Raw genomic sequence first — 17,054 nt, 5'->3', positions numbered from 1 at the left:
GAAGGTGTTGTCTCGCCAGAATGGTGCATGCTCTATTTATCTCCTGCTAGGATTACTGCGATGCGCTCTACGTGGGGCTACCTTTGAAGGTGACTTGGAAACTACAATTAATCCAGAATGCGGCAGCTAGACTGGTGACTGGGAGCAGCTGCCGAGACCACATAACATGGGTCTTGAAAGACCTACATTGGCTCCCTGTGCATTCCAGAGCAAAATTCAAAGTGTTGGTGCTGACCTTGAAAGCCGTAAACGGACTCAGCCCAGTATAGCTGAAGGAGTGTCTCCACCCCCATTGTTCAGCCTGGACACTGAGGTCCAGCTCCGAGGGCCTTCTGGTAGTTCTCTCCCTGCGATAAGTGAGGTTACAGGGAACCAGGCAGAGGGCCTTCTCGGTGGCAGCACCCAACCTGTGGAACAGCCTCCCATCAGATATCAAGGAAGTAAACAACTATCTGACATTTAGAAGACATCTGAAGGCAGCTCTGTTTAGGGAAGTTTTTAATGTTTTATTCTGTTTTTAGTGTTCTGTTGGGAGCCACCCATAGTGGCTGGGGAAACCCTATACCCGGAGGTCTCAGGGCGGTTCACAGAACTGCAGTGCGATTGTAAACATGCATTACTCAGAAGTAGACCCTACTAAGTACAATAGGGCTGATACCATATTGTAGGTCAGGGAATAGGAATCTGTGGTCCTCCAGGTGATGTTGAAATCCAGCTGCCATCAGCCCCAGCCAGCATGGCCAATGTCCAGGCATGATGGGACTTGTCGCCCATTGAAATCTGGAGGGCCAAAGGTTCTCCATCACACTCACAGGCAGTGTGCTTGGGACTGCAGCTTCATCCACTGTCGGGCATTTGAGCTCTGCTCAGCAGTTCCTAAAAAGCACCCATGGTGCAACATTGGGGCCTTGCATGTTCCCCCTGTCTTCTCCGCCTCTGATTTTTCCATGTTGAATGGCATGGTCTGAAAGGGGATTGGAAGCATCTCAAGGTATGGCTGTGAACGTCCCCTGGTTGAATCCCTGGAATCTGTCAGTCAGTGCAGCCAGTATTGAGCTATGTGGCCAACTGAGCTGATTTGTCTTGTGTCCCTGTGTTCAGGAAAGGAATGGGATGTGTCATGGGGGATGTAGTGAGAATCCAAGAAACTTGCCTGTTGCAGCATAGTACAAATTCTTCCCCAAGCAGCAATGTATGTGTTTTCAGAAAAGTGCTACAGTGGTACCTTGGTTCTCAAACTTAATCCGTTCTGGAAGTCTTGTTCCAAAAGCAAAGCGTTCCAAAAGCAAGGCGCGCTTTCCCATAGAAAGTAATGCAAAGTGGTTTAATCCATTCCAGACTTTTAAAAACAACCCCTAAACCAGCAGTTTAATATGAATTTTACTATGTAATGAGACCATTGATCCATAAAATGAAAGCAATAATCAATCAATCAACCAGTAGCTGAACTGGGTTCCACGCAGTCGCAAAAACAAAAGAGTTACAAAAACAAAAACGCAAAATAAATAGCAAAAGCAGACAGACCTCAGCGTAACACTCAAAATGGAAGTGTGGCATTCAAACTGGAATGCGTTTGGCTTTCAAAAAAAGTTCGCAAACTGGAACACTTCCGGGTTTGCAGTGTTTGGGTTCCAGGTTGTTTGAGTACCAAGGCATTTGAGAACCAAGTTACTACTGCATTTGATTTTTACATTATTCATTCATAATTATTAACATTATTTGTTCCACTTATGCCCTTCCTTTCTGTCATCATAGAACCCAAGGCAGCATTCATATGATTCCCACCCAGGTACTAACCAGACTTAGACCTGCTTAGCTTCCGCAAGGCAGTGTCCTTACTTGCCTCCAGACTAGATCCTGGAATCTTCTACTCATGGATCTTTGGATCCAGCTCAAAGAATTAAAGTGTAATTGCTTAACCAACATAAGTAACAATAAGCCCTCTAGTGATGTAGTGGTTCTATAGCAATTCGCTCTTATGCACAAGTGGGAGAAAGTTTTGGGCATACGATTTTGCTTTTCTGATCCGGTGCCCAAATAAGAAGATGTAATGCCATTCTTCTGTGAGTGAAGAGGTCTACTTGTATGGGAAAGTGCCCTTTTGAATCCAGATTCTTGTTTCCAACAATATGCAAGGACTTGTTTTTGATGGAACAATTTGCAATTAAATTCCAGACATTATTTTGGTTCAGCTCCATTTTTCGATTCTATATCTGATAAATTTATGTGCTCTTTGGGTTTCTAGCCATTTACTTCCTCTCTCCTAATTAAATCTTTCAGTACGATAGCATTCCAGATCTCCCTTTCTAAAAAACATTTCACAAATTTGTTATATCCCTGAATAGAAAAGATTGCTTACTTTCCAAGAGGCCATAGATCAGGCCGTAGTAGAAACTATGTGATATTTCTCAGATGGGCAAGATTAAACATCAATCACCCATTTTCCTTCGGATTCTAGCAAGTTTTGCAAACAAACTTTATTCTTTCACATCTTTTCACATGTAGCAGGAGACCTGTGTAAATCTTTCCTTAAGCCCCATGTCAGAGAAGAGATCATCTAATGTTACATGAGATTTGAAGTTTATTTCAGACCCAAGAAAAACGTATACATTTCCTTAAGTTCAGAGTTTTACCAGTTGCAAGAAACCATGTTGAGGGAAGAGTTATCATGCTTAGATTCTGCTTGCTAGTGTAAGAACAGGTTACTGGACTGAGTGGACAATTTCTACCAGGCTATTTTTATGATCTTAAAAAAAACCAAAACGTATCTTAGTCAAAATGTATCCCATTAAAACCCAACAACACAACGTAGCACAGACACTATTTTAAAATTAACAAGCAAGGATTAACACTTCAACAAACCCCATAAATGGCGCTCAACACTGAAAAGTTTGCTTTGTGGGGTATGAATTCTAATAAGCTTTTGTAGTTCCATTAATTTCTTTTCATGTATATGAAAACTGAATTTACTCCCACTGCTCTGCTTCTCCTTAAGTAGGGCAGTTAAAAAACTAAGCAAGGGCTGAGTCAGTTAATTAATTTAAATGAGATTACAAATCAAAAACACATTACATAATGCTGATTTAATTGCCACTTTTATTTACTTAATTAAAAGCACTCTGTAGAAAAGTGAACAGTTTTGACAATGGCTAGCTTGGCAAATGGCATAAGGAGAATAAGCTTCTGCTGTGGAAGCTGTTGGTGGAACTGCAGAAGAGATGTGACCAGAAGTGTTTTAAAACCATTGAGCTTCAAATACACACACACAAAAACCCCCAGGGTCACTTTGGTTTTGAGTGAATGGCATAAGATCCAGCTTACTCTTTTGAGGTTGCAGCTCTGAGAAGGGTAGGCAGCAACCCAGTGACTTGACACAAGCATGGTTAGATGCTTGGTGGCTTCTGTCAAATGGACTTCTAGCAGGAGGGTTTATGATGGGAGATTTAAATGAGAGAGAGGGAGAGAACACCTGGAATCCCTTCTCTAAAGCTCGGCACTGTTTAAATTAAAAATACTTGGAATAAAATAAGTCCTAAGCATGGCTTTTTGCTGGAACTCGTTGTCGTTTAGTCATGTCCGGCTCTTCATGACCCCATGGACCAGAGCACGCCAGGCACTCCTGTCTTCCACTGCCTCCCACAGTTTGGTCAAACTCATCTTAGTAGCTTTGAGAACACCATCCAACCATCTCGTCCTCTGTCGTCCCCTTCTCCTTGTGCCCCCAATCTTTCCCAACATCAGGGTCCCACCAGGGAGTCTTCTCTTCTCATGAGGTGGCCAAAGTATTGGAGCCTCAGTTTCAGGATCTGTGCTTCCAGTGAGCACTCAGGGCTGATTTCCTTCAGAATGGATAGGTTTGATCTTCTTGCAGTCCATGGGACTCTCAAAAGTCTCCTCTAGCACCATAATTCAAAAGCATCAATTCTTCGGCAATCAGCCTTCTTTATGGTCCAGCTCTTGCTTCCATACATCACTACTGGGAAAACCATAGCTTTAACTATACGGACCTTTGCTGGAACTCACCGGAGCTCAATTCTGGGACCTTTCAGGTGGGTGCCATTGTCATTCTAAGAGAACAAGGAAGAAGTTCGTGGTGAGCTCTGACACCTCTTTCTCTCGAAAAATAGTACTGGTCCTAAGTATTTTGAAGAATCTAATAAGGGAGACAGGTAGCCAGCATATCTCAGTATTTTTGTATGCTAGAGGAAATTCAGTTTTACCTAGGCATTTTCAGTTCTCCCCAAAGGTCTAGTTGAAATGATGTGTCTTCAGACTGTGTCATAAATGACATACCTTCTTGGCACTATAAGGTCGAATTTTCCCAAAGGATGGTGGCTGGATTTTGGGGCCTGGGAAAATTTACATGTGATACAACTCAGAGCAGTGAGATCGCATTAGGTGTTGCCACCCTGGGAGATGGAAGGAAGATACTGTCCCAAGCAAGGAAGAGTGGCAAGCCAAACTAATAGAATACGCAGAAATGGCAAAACTTACGGGAAGAATAAGAAATGAAGAAGAAAGTGTTTTTTAATAAAGAATGTCGAAGTTATGTAGATTATTTAAAGAATCATTGTAAACAACTAAACACATTGGCAGGATTAATTTGAAATCAAGAGCTAAAAAGTTATCTGGGGGGGGGGGAGAACCAAAAAAAGAGTTGCATATCTCCTCGAAAAGTTACTTTCATTTCGATTAATGGTGCTAGTTTCAAGACCAGCATGTATAGGATTGCAGCCTGAAAATATCTGGAATGTGGAACAATAGTTCTAAACTCTATCAATTGCTGTGGTTTCTTTTCTTCCTCTCTTCAACAAAGTTATTGGGATCTCTTTCTTTCTTTTAATTGGGGAGTTTTCAATAAGAATATTTTCTTTAATGAGATTTGCACCAAAGAACAAAACAACAACAAAAAAAACCCCAACCCATTGTAAGTGTTTTAAAGATTTGTAGAATGCATATGTGGCTAACTATGCAGAGTTATCACAGAGCATGCCAACAGATTGCTGTTTGCGGAAAGGGGTGTGAATGAGCCCTTTAAAATGCAAATCATACAGATCGTGTTGGTTCAAAGAAAACTAACCCAGGACAAATCAGTAGCAAGTTGCTGATATGTTTCTTCAATTTCTTTTCAGATTCTGGACAATCAGGAAGTCCAAGCCACAATGATCCTGCCAAGAATCCACCAGGTAAAAATGAGTTCTAGGCCGTTTTGCAATTGAACATTGTTTGAGAACAAAGATCGTACTGTTAATGGTTAAGAGTGTATAATTGGTCGGTAACCTATTTTGTTCTGGCAAGCGCAGTTGTGATTAGGGTAAGCTGCAGTTTCAATGAGTTCTTGTGGAGTAGCATATGCCTCAGTCATAGTTTCATCCAGATTCTGGTTCATGAAAGCTTGTTTGTTTGTTATTTGTTTGTTATTTTGGAAAACCTGTATTAAATTCTGCCATTTTTGTTTGCCATATGAGAATGAAACATGAGGTAACAGTTAAGGTGAATGTTTGTTCTGTCGGTGAAATGATTTATTCTTGCACACAAGGGACTCTTCTCACACCACCACTGTACCCTCCCTAAATGTGTTTTAGATGTTCCCCTAACCAGTGCTTTTTTTCTAGAAAAAGAGGTGCTGGAACTCGCCATGAATGCCTCCCTAATTCTCTGAGAGGTGCTGGAACTGAGTTCTGGCTGGAAAGAAAGGTTTGCCCCATACCCTCTGTAGCAGATGTGAGAATGGCACAGGGCACAGAGAGGGAGAAAGCCCCATTATGGAAGGGAAAGTTGTTCTACTTGCGCAGTAATTTAGTTGACTATCCCAGATTGCTATTTTCTCATTTGTGACCAGGACCCTCCAACCTTATTTTGTCCATTAACCAAATTTACACACATTCAGTTTTTGTTGAGCAGAATAATCCAAAAGCTCTGAAATTAATATTTTCCTTTCTCCCTTAAAATAAAAGTTTCTAGTCAAACAAGAAGAATAAAGGGGTCAGGACCAGCCTTCCTGTGTTCTTTAGGCAAAATAGCTTTGCTTCTTAAGTGCAATTATGGCAGGTTTGAAAACTGCTGTTTTGAACATGTGAAGTAAACATATTCAGCACTTTTACAGGGGGTCAGACATTTGTTTTGTCTAGTGTAGTGCAATCTGTGGAACTACTGGCAGTGGCTCTCTGAATCTAGATTTACACGCAATCCATTAATTCCTAGTGCTTATGTGCAGTACAGTGAGTTTGTTCCTCCACCCCTTCATACCACAGAACTGAATGAATGTTGTTATTTTATTTTGCTGGGGGTGGGGTGGTTAGGCAGAAGTTTTAATGGCATTTCAAACTATAGCATTTAGTTTGAAATGAACTCAGTTAATTTCACATAAACCACCTACCAAGAACGATAGGTTTGTGTAAAAAAAATCAATTTGTAGGCTTCAGAGCATTTTTTCCTTTTCCTTTTCCTTTTGGTTTGTAAAGCTGAAGTATGAACTCTGACAAATTGGAAAGAGAATCATGCTTGTGTGAGTCTCTTGGCCAGTGCACCTTCTGCCCACTGTTCAGACAATAAAACTTGCAAAACTGGCTAAGTTTAAGTTGCTGTCTACTATTTTTTCCACCTTGCGTGTACACATTGAAATTACCTTCTGTACCCATGTGTGCAAATGTGACCTCCTCTTAGGGAGCTGTTACACAGATAAATGCTATTGCTCAAGATGCCTCATCAACTTATAGAAACAGAGGGAAGTATTTGGCTAGTCAGAAGAGGCAAGGCTTAAAGCAACAAAGCAAAATCTTGTTGATGTTTATCTTGTTCTACGAAGAGAACCAAAGCATCTTGTGGCATCTGAGAGACTAACAGTTTCACCTTATACAGTCGTACCTTGGTTCTCGAATTTAATCCATTCCGGGAGTCTGTTCGACTCCTGAAATGGTTCGAAAACCAAGGCATGGCTTCTGATTGGCTGCAGGAGCTTCCTGCAGGAAACTGCAGAAGACCTGTCAGATGTTCGGCTTCAAAAAAAGTTTGCAAACTGGAACACTCACTTCCGGTTTTGCAACGTTCAGGAGCCGATTTGTTCAGCAACTAAGGCATTCGACTATCAAGGTACCACTGTACAGTATGGCCCCATCTTATGTAGGGGTTACGTTTGGGGGATGGCGCGTGACCCCCTTGGAGCCACTTCTGTGTGACCATCCCTAACCCTCCAGCTCTTTTCATGCCAGGTAACTAAAGTGGACCCATCTTGAAAAGACCCCTTTAGCTTTGGAGGCAAGGTCCTCTTAGTGTGCTGGTTTTGGGATGCTCTCATGAGATCTCATGGGGCTGTCTTGAGTTCCCTCAAGATCTCATATGTGCATCCCTAGCCTTCCAGAGCTGGCATGCTGAGAGGTCCTTGCATGGCAAGCAAGGCAGAGAGCTTAAAATCTCTCTTGGATAGACTTTGGGGCTGTTCTGAAGGCCATCTTAAGGGCTTAAAGCAGTAACCGTTGCAGTTAGATTTTTAAATGGGACAAGGCAGGAGTGAGAGTTTGGTGCCAATGGTGTTGGTGGAAGATGGTATAATGTGTGATGAGCTTTCAGAGATTGGGTGTGTGAGAAAGATGGCGGTGGGAGCTTAGACACAAGTATTTTAGTGATTGGGTATAGAGCATGGGTAGGCAAACTAAGGCCCGGGGGCCAGATCTGGCCCAATCACCTTCTAAATCCGGCCTGCAGATGGTCTGGGAGTCAGCATATTTTTACATGAGTAGAATTTGTGCTTTTATTTAAAATGCATCTCTGCATTATTTGTGGGGCGTAGGAATTTGTTCATTCCCCCCCCAAAAAAATATATAGTCCTGCCCCCCACAAGGTCTGAGGGACAGTGGACTGGCCCCCCACTGAAAAAGTTTGCTGACCCCTGGTATGGAGAAATGGTGGCGTTAGCTGTTTGGTGCTGGAGTTACACTGATGGTTTTTGGATGTTGGTAGATAGTGAGTAAGAAATAGGGGCTTCTGTTTAGGTGATGCGATTGGGAAAGATGATGGAGGGAGAAGTGGGTTGGCAATTTTTCTGGTTATGTTCATGATATTGTGCTTTTTACTCTTTTCATGTTGCCTCAGTTTTCCAAAGCTGTCTGGTTGCTGTGAACTCACTAATCAGAATAAGCAACAACATTCTCTCAAAGAGGTGAAGGAACTATAGTTTAAAGATGTACAAGCCGTATCTGTTCACTTGTATGCTGATGCATTTCTAAAGATGGTCTGGGACGAAAACCAATCCAGCACATATTTTTGGTATTCACTGCTGTTGTTTTCATCTGCAAATGCTGCATAATGGATGTTCACCGCTTCCCCGGGGGGTATCTGTTGCGGACCCTCACTCTCCACCGCTAGCCAGACCCGTGTGGTCACCGGCCGATGGGGAATTCCCCTCGGCCATCATGACCACCAGGGCATTACCTCCCTGCCAGTAAGCCAGGTTCAAATGGGCCAGTCAGGGCCCGGGTCTTGAGGAGACCTTCAGCTGGGCATTGCCCACATTGTGTTTCCTTTGCATTGAAAGGAATGGTGTGGAATAACAATGTAATGAGTTACATAAAATGACATAAAATTATAAAAATTGTTCTCAGCTGCTGCTGAGGGTGGAACCTGTTTTCCCACTTTGTCAGGCTGTTCAGGTTTGCCATTTAAAAAATGAGTGAGAAAGTAGCAGTTAGACTTTTTGTAAGGAGCATTTGCAAAGTTCCGGAAGAGAAAGCACAAATCTTGAGTTGTGCTTAGGAGGAGAGAAAACACCTTGCCTTGAGAGAGTTCTCCAGATTGGATACACTCCAGAATAGGGATGCCAATTCATTCAAAGCTTCTGCAGGGTGGAGCTTGTAAGCTCTTCAAAGGCCCTACTGGAGAGTAAGATCAGCTGTACTGATGGTCTCTCCCCCACTGGTCTGCTCCTATCCTAATGGTTCAAGAGCCAGCTAGTTGTAGGGCAGGTATTTGACCTTAAGAGGAGCCTCTCTGATAGTGTGATCATCTTGGTCCAGCAGAAGATGCTGACATTGTTCTAGTGCTGCCACCATGACTTGCTTGTCCTCCTGGTGAGAAAAGAGGAACAGCTATTGCCTGGATGGGTAGCAATGGCCTTTGATAGGTGTTGAGGGCAGAGGTGTCTGAGGGTCTTTCTTCATTGGCATTTACATCCCATCACGGTCCTTGTTTGATCTTGGGCTGCTTCACGTGGTCATTCCAAGCATCTTCTTCTTTGTCCACCACCACGGAACAATCAGGATATGCTGCGAATATTCTGCTTTCCTATTCCTACTGGCATTTAAAAACGAGAGAGTGCTCAACTGTAGTCACTTTAAATTTCTCTAAACAAATTTCAGCAATGGCTGGCTGTCTCATGAGGGGAAAGTTATAAGGGAGGAATGGAATTGGGATAGCAGCCTGTTGCCAGGCAGGGCTAGAATTCAGCACCAGCAAGAGCCACTTCATATTGAGATCAGTTTAGTTTTTTTGTACCACACTTAAAACATGAGTCTGTAGTTTGGTGAGCATGTGAGGTGGAGCAGGCAAACAGCTGATAGTTACCAAACCACCCTGAGTTTGCACATAATGGCAAGCCATCTGTAGAACAAGTCTAGTTACATAAGCCAAAACCAAACCGTGGCTTATGATCATGGTTAGCTGGAAATAAACAAAGCATGGCTAAGCTATTGGGCTGGGTCCCACAAGGTAGAACAAAGCATGGTTAAGCTAAACAAAACATGGCTCAACACTGTGCACATACCAGACCATAATTTCCTTGTGGGGGCATGGCTTTCCTTCTTATTTATTGCTTAAGACAGGGAAATACAAAGAAGGAATGCATGAATGTTAAACACCATGTGGCCACTGGTCAGATAGGCCACAGAGAATATTAGATGAAAGTTTTGGATTCTCCCCACCTCCCTCCATCTCTGATTGTAGGCAGGCAACCTTGTCTCCCAGCAGGACCACTTCTGTGCCATGGTTTGATCTGCATCCTGATTATGAAGGAGCCAGTATGTTGGCAGAATAATTTTGCTTGAGTTTTGGATGCCATCACCTTCTCAAGGGCTTTGCCAAGGGGGAGGGGGGGGACGAGAGCCTGGAAACTGTGTAGTTGTTGGCAAGGCTGCTGGCACTGAAAGTTGGTTTCTCTATGTTTGGCTAGACTTCTGCATTCTTTAGGATGTCTGGTAATTTGCCTTCTTAACTAAGGAGGGGAGGGCAGCTGACTTTGCCAAACAAAAGAACATTAGGTACAGCTGCTAAAATTCTCTTGTAATGTATTCCCGAAATTACCCAGTGTTGTATTGGTAATACCAATATAGCACTGAGAAAGTACAGCAGACAGTGGGTGTGATTGTAATACTTTTATGGTAGAGTACTCCCCACTGCTTTTCATCTGTTGTTATTGAATTGAATGACGTTTATTCCTCAAAAGTTTATTTGCAAGTCCACCCCCTCCTTTTTAATCATTTGTTGAAGTTGCACACAATAGGAACTGTTACTTAGGTGGTCCTTGTCTTTAGCACTAATACTTCTTCAGTATTAGGCGATTAGGGCTGGGCGATATCTGGCTTTCAACATTGTGAGATATCACCAGCTAAACATTGCAATATACTGAAATATCGCAATGTCTAAAATAAGGATGGAGCTTCATGGTTTTTCCTGCATCGTGATTTTTGCATAGAGCACGCACAAATCACAATATCAAATCTTCTGAGGCCCTTCTCCTTCGTGTGCCTCCTCCTTGAGAGGTCCGGAGGGTGGCAACACGAGAACGGGGCCTTCTTTGCATTGGCTCCCCATCTGTGGAATGCTCTCCCCAGGGAAGTTCACCTGGCGCTTTCATTATACACCTTTAGGCACCAGGCAAAAACATTTCTTTTTAACCAGGCCTTTGGTTGACCGGATTGGCATTCTATACCCTTTTAAAATGTGACTCCTTTGGGGAGGTTGCTATTGAGTTATTGCTCTTATTTTGATTTTATATATGTATTATAATATTTTCTGTAAACTGCTCTGAGACCCCTGGGTATAGTTTGGTATATAAATAAATAAATAAAATAAATATTGCCAGGTCAAAAATTATTAAACCGATATCACACTATGGATTTCAAACCGGTTTTGGATGGCATATCCATATATCGCCAAGACCTAAATGCAATACATCTAAGACAGAGGTTTCCAACCTTTGGAGTCCATGCCCCCCCATATCAACTACATTCTTTCTGTGGCACCCTTGTGAGGCTCAGGGGCCCAGTTATGTCCCCCCCTCGCTTGCAGAGCTGGCAGTTTCTCAAACACCTTCCCTTGTGTTCCCTCAGCCTCCTAACTTCTCCCCTTTCCTTAAGAGTGCTCTGGGTAGCCACAGCTTCTGCCCCTGGTCTCTAGCCTCCCCCCAGCCCCTGCCCCAAAGAGAGGTGCCTCCTCTCACTGCCCCACAGGGGCTTAGGCAAGCACCCCCTGGCCAGCCCCAGAGGCACCATTCCCCTGGGGAGCTTGTAGCCAGGGCTGCTGCAACGAACAGCTCAGCAAGCCTTTGGGAGGCAGAGACATGAGAGGGCATCAGAGGAAAGAGGGATGGAGGCCAGTGTTGCCTGCGGCACCCCTGACCATCATTCAAGGCACCCTGGTTGAAAACCACTGCAATGTTTTAAGTCTGGACCTTGGTGACTGATGCTCAGTAAGGTCTGAAAATGGCGATTTTGAGATGCTACGTAAATGCTGAACATGTGGTTGTTATCGTCTTCTTTAAAATAAATAAATAAATACTGAGGTTCTGTACCTTTTCAAAGACACCATGAGAATAACCTTTCTTGGCTTGCAGTCAATAAAGAAAAAAAAAACAAAAGAACTCTAAACTACTTTTCTTTATCCTGGAAATCAGCACCAAGGACAAGCAGAAGGCCAATTTCCCATCAAGGAAAGAGGTGCCATATAGCATGGGCGGGGGTGGGGTGGGGTTAGGAACAATCAGTGCTGCTTAGGAACAATACCTGCTGCAAAATCCTTCTCTTTAGAAGCACTCCTGCTCTCCCCCTCCCCACTCGCCTCTTTCTCTTTCTTTCTTTCTTTCTTTCTTTCTTTCTTTCTTTCTTTCTTTCTTTCTTTCTTGTAATTTCTAGGTTCTGAGCAACCATGTTTCCATGCTGGGAAAATAATAATAATAATAATAATAATAATAATAATAATAATAATAATAATAATAATAAAATAAATTTTATTTATACCCTGCCCTCCCTGGCCACGACCGGGCTCAGAGCGGCTGACACCAGGTATAAAAACAATTGATTAAAATACAACTTAAAATGCAGCCTCATTTTAGTGGAAGCCCAGATCAAAAATTGTTTGGGGGGAGAAAATGTCAACTCTTCACCAAGGCCATCTATCCAGACTGGTCCTATGAAACCGCCTTGCTTCTATCTATTCCATTTAAAGCTATTCTCTGACTGAATTAACATATTGGATGATATTAGTGTTCTAGAGTAGTGTAGGTCATGTAACAAAGTGAGAATATAACACCAGGTTCTGGAAATGTAGTAGAAAGCTATTCCCCTGTTTTTCTTTAAGACTTACAGAAAGCTGAAGCTGAATTAGATTTCAAACACATTTTGGAAGTGTTTCTTAAAAAAGGGAAGCTTGCTAACCAGCTTCAAGTGCTAGTTAATTCTGGTTAAACAGGGAAACCTGATAATCCTTAGTGTTACATAGTGTGCTTCTTCTTCGGGGATCACTCTTAGCCGAGTAAGATTGTCTCCATGAACACAGTTTTAACAGTGAATCCATAAGTGACCATGGAAGCCAATTCTGGATCCGTACGTCCTTCCACAGTGGGGCATAGGTTTCCAGGCAGGAGTTGATCACGGTGTGGATTTGCCAAACATGTCTTCCTCTTAACTCGTTTCTTCCTTTCGTTCTGAATTCGTGCTTCTTCATGATGATTTTGGTGGAGGCGGGTGGTGCTGTGGTCTAAACCACTGAGCCTTGGGCTTTCTGATCAGAAGGTCGGTGGTTCAAATCCCCGTGACGGGGTGAGCTCCCATTGCTCGGTCCCAGCTCCTGCCAACCTAGCAGTTTGAAAGCATGTCAAAGTGCAAGTAGATAAATAGGTACTGCTCCAGCAGGAAGATAAATGGCGTTTCCGTGCGCTGCTGTGGTTCGCCAGAAGCAGCTTAGTCATGCTGGCCACATGACGCGGAAGCTGTCTGCAGACAAATGCTGGCTCCCTCGGTCAGTAAAGCAAGATGAGCGCCACAACCTCAGAATTGTCCGCGACTGGACTTAATGGCCAAGGGTTCCTTTACCTTTATTCTCCAATTAGAGCTCTCTCAGGCCACTGTTTCCTAATTATCAGTGCTTATACTGCATTTTTTATGATTTGCCCTGAGAGCATGTTTAAACCTCTTTTGTTGTCCACCGGCATTGTGCTTTCCATTAAGTTTGGAATAGAGTAGTTGCTTTGGAAGACGATAATGAGGTATCTGAACCACATGACCAGTCTAACAAAGTTTATGTTGAAGAATCATTGCTTCGACACTGGTGATCTTTGCTTCTTCCAGTACACTGACATTAGTTCGCCTGTCTTCCCCAAGTGATATGTAATTTTTTGGGGAGATACAATTGATAGAATCTTTTGAGGAGTTGGAGATGGTGTTTATAGGTAGTCCGTGTTTCACAAGCACACAGTAAGGGTACGTAGTACAATAGCTTTTTAAACAAGCATTTTGCTTTCCTCTTGAATGTCCTGGCCCTCAAACACTCTGCACTTCAAACAGGAGAAAGCTGCACTCGCAGAGCTCAGGCAATGCTGGATTTCAACATTGATGTTGGCCCTTGTGGATGCTTGGAGGGTCTGGCCCACTCTCAAACTCTTAATTGTGGCTACAAGATGGACCCCAATAAATTCACCCCATGGTGTCCAGCATGTCAAATCATTTGCTGAAACTAAGCAGAGGGGAAGAAAAAACATTCACTTCCTTGAAATAGCTTGTGTTTGCCTTGGAAGTAGAATGCCTCTTCTGGCTGGGAATCCCAGGGATCTATCAGAATACTCTGTTAGATGTGGTCAGCAGCCTTGGAAGAGCTACGTACCCTTGGGCCTAGCTATACACGCTATGTAATGGTTTTCTGTGAGCTGTTTAGGGCGGGACGAGCATTAACATGGCTCCAGAATTAATCTTTTAGTCGTAATAGGTGGTCTTTATCTTTATAGCTCTTCTGAAAATATAATTAGTAGTTTTTCGTTGAGTTGCATGTGTTTTGAGCATGGATGGCTATATTATTTTACTGCACTATAACTTACCCTCTTGTGGACAGGGAACTAACCTGTATGGCAAGAAGGGTAGAAAAGTTATGGCCTAAGAGTCCCTTGCCTCTCTTCTGCTTAAGCAGCTTCAGCGTGTTGAATGATATAATACTGAAAACACTTGGCCACAATGTTTTTGTAAATAACAAATGGACCAGAATCTATTTGTATAGATTTTCTTGCAGTGTTGCCCTTGCATGCTCCCTCTGGTATGGATTCTTGGAGCAGTGGTGCTCCTTCCAAGTCAGTTGCTGGCAAAAGGCACTGGCATTTTGATATTTTACAAGCAACCCTTGTTGTCCCCTCCCCCCCCACAATAAACTTTTACAATTTCCTTTCGTGATTCTTGCTTTTTAAGTTATTCAGTTATTTAGTTATTATATGGAGTTGGTTTTTTTAAAGTTACAGTTACAAGATTACAAATGAACTGTGGTTAATTCCTCTGTTTACTTGGGCAGATCGATCTGTAAAATTCCAGTGGCCTGTTCAAATGTGTTTTTTCTATATCACTACTTGCTTATTCAATGGTTGTTCTTTTTTGCATTTCTAAGAAGTAACCGATCTTTCAAGTTCAGCAGAATTAGGTGTTAAACTCATGTCTCTCATGTGGGGAAATTGAACACAATTTTAGAGATCCTGCACTAGTTAGTTTGTTAATGAACTTCAAAAATTTACTAACTTCAGTAGCACAAAACCTACACAAATCCTGTAGTACTAGGCAGAGAATCTGTTCCTGCATAAGCTATTCCCCATCCTACACAATGCTTTTTTTCTTGCAGCACTCAGCATACCATTTTATGTGGTTTCTGGTTTTTCTTTGTGCCCGTGTTTAGTGTCTAAAAGCAGATTTTCTCGTTGTAGGGAGAAGCTTGAAATCTTAACAGTCCCACAAATTTTAATGGGCTACTTAGCTCACTCTTAAGGTTCAGCCAATACTGGGAAGACAAACCAATGTTTCATGAAAATGAAATGTCACACATGTCAGTCGCTGATCTCATAATCTTTGTAGCACCATGAAGAAGCTGGAAATCCATATCAGCCATCACACACAAACCATTGGTATCCCTAAAGCTTTCATAAATTAATTAAATGGACCTTGGTGCTGTTGCCCATGACACCTGACTAACAGATGGACCAACACTTTCAGTAGGCAGAGAAACCCGTTGATTGGAAGTTGCATGGCTTTTGGACCAAGAAGCTCCCAGTTTCTATTGACCTGTTTTTAAACATATTGGCTGCAGTTGGTAAATCTCCATTTGAGAGAAGGTTCTGTGTGTGTGTGTGTGTGTGTGTGTGTGTGTGTGTTGCTGCAGGGCAAGAACTCTGATGGCACAGTTCCATATTCAATTATAAACTGAGCTGTTCCTTCCTGGAATGATTGCAACATATGAGGAATTTGTTGTTATTCAGTTACCGTTGATAGGCAGGTGCTACATTTTACAAGATCCTACATGCGAATTGATTATACATAACACATGTATTAGTTGGGGAACCCAGTTTCACCAACTTATTGTAGCACAGCTGGAATCACATGACATCATTTCATTGCCTGTGCAAGTCGGGGAGGCTATAGCAAGGGGGTATAAGGAGCACTCGAGTTGTGCAACATCACAACTATGCAGTGGTACAGCTGCAGCATCCACATACAGTATTACAGGCCCAGTGGCCAAGCAGAGGTTTTTGCCCATTTCCTTGCCTAGCAGCTTCAACAAGTTCTCATCAAAACACATAGACACCCAAAAAGCTTTCCTAGTTAACATTGCCACCACCTCAAGTATCCCAAACCATTAAATATGCCCCAGAGTCTTGTACTAACTTCCTTCTCGACCCTCCCAGACCTGTTTATCAGTGTTAGGAATTCCCCAGGTGCCGGGCACATTTTTAGACTGGCACAGGTCCAATTGCAGCCAGGTGGAGATCTCTGGATGCCAGGCTGGTTAAAGACATCTCCATCTGGCTGGCTCCCTCCAGCTTTCCGAAACAGGTAAGCAGAAGGGCTTATTTGTGCCCCACCTTTTCCTCCAAGGAGTACATGGTTCACCCCCCTCCTCAGTCAATCCCTACAATGACTCTGTGAGGTAGGTTAAGAGGTTGTGACTGGCCCAGGGTCACCCAGTGAGCTTCAGGACTGAGTGGGGATTTGAACCCTGATCTCCCAAGTCCTAGTCTAAACACTACACCACACTGATGATTTAATGTGTTGTAAACCACTCTGAGATTTCTTCAGAATATAAAGCAGGGTAGTGTTCTTTCTGAATGGGAAGGGATGTTGGCAGAGATCACAGTGTTCTTCCCCTCGCTTAAAATATAATGATTTGTTTGTTTGGATTTGCAGTGTGCCATGTGCAAGAGACATGCAGGAAGTTACTAAAACTAAAGTGAAATGTGTTTATTCTTCCATGTTTACATTTCTGGATTTATTTTTCACAAAAACAGTAATAATAAAATCTGAAGTAGCCAGCAGATGTTGTCTGCAACACAGTTGGCCTTACCAATTGGCAAATGGAAGAGGTTTCACTGTCCCTGACTTTGAGATGCAAGGTTGCTAGAAGTTCTCTCTTTTCAAAAATAAATAGAGCAAACAAAAATAAGTGTTTGTGTGCTTGTTAGGTATTTGTGATAAAATAGACACCTTACACAAGACTTGAAGGTAAATCCTTACTTGTCAGGTTGGCAACTCCTCCAGCCAGTGTTTGCTTGAAGTTTCTACACTCCCATGTTCTCAGAGAGTCAACAAACAGAATAACCAACC

The 17,054-nt window shown here is 42.7% G+C and overlaps 1 protein-coding gene across 17 annotated transcripts in view; it reads left to right on the top strand.

The window, feature by feature from the left end:
* The window catches only part of NFIB (nuclear factor I B), a 307,373-nt gene that overhangs the window by 211,762 nt on the left and 78,557 nt on the right, over nucleotides 1-17,054 (top strand). For all 17 annotated transcript variants that reach the window (XR_014003291.1, XM_081176522.1, XM_081176529.1 and 14 more), the window contains exon 3: nucleotides 5,133-5,186. Coding sequence is in view for 16 of the 17 variants with exons in the window: in XM_081176522.1 (XP_081032648.1) it covers nucleotides 5,133-5,186 (54 nt within the window). In the remaining variant the exon portion in view is untranslated. The remainder of the gene's footprint in view (nucleotides 1-5,132; nucleotides 5,187-17,054) is intronic.

This window comes from Podarcis bocagei (genome assembly GCF_964188305.1).
Source record: "Podarcis bocagei genome assembly, chromosome: 17".
Lineage (NCBI taxonomy): Eukaryota > Metazoa > Chordata > Lepidosauria > Squamata > Lacertidae > Podarcis > Podarcis bocagei.
The sequence above is the reverse complement of the archived record's forward strand: the minus strand, read 5'-3'. Positions and strand labels throughout refer to the sequence as shown.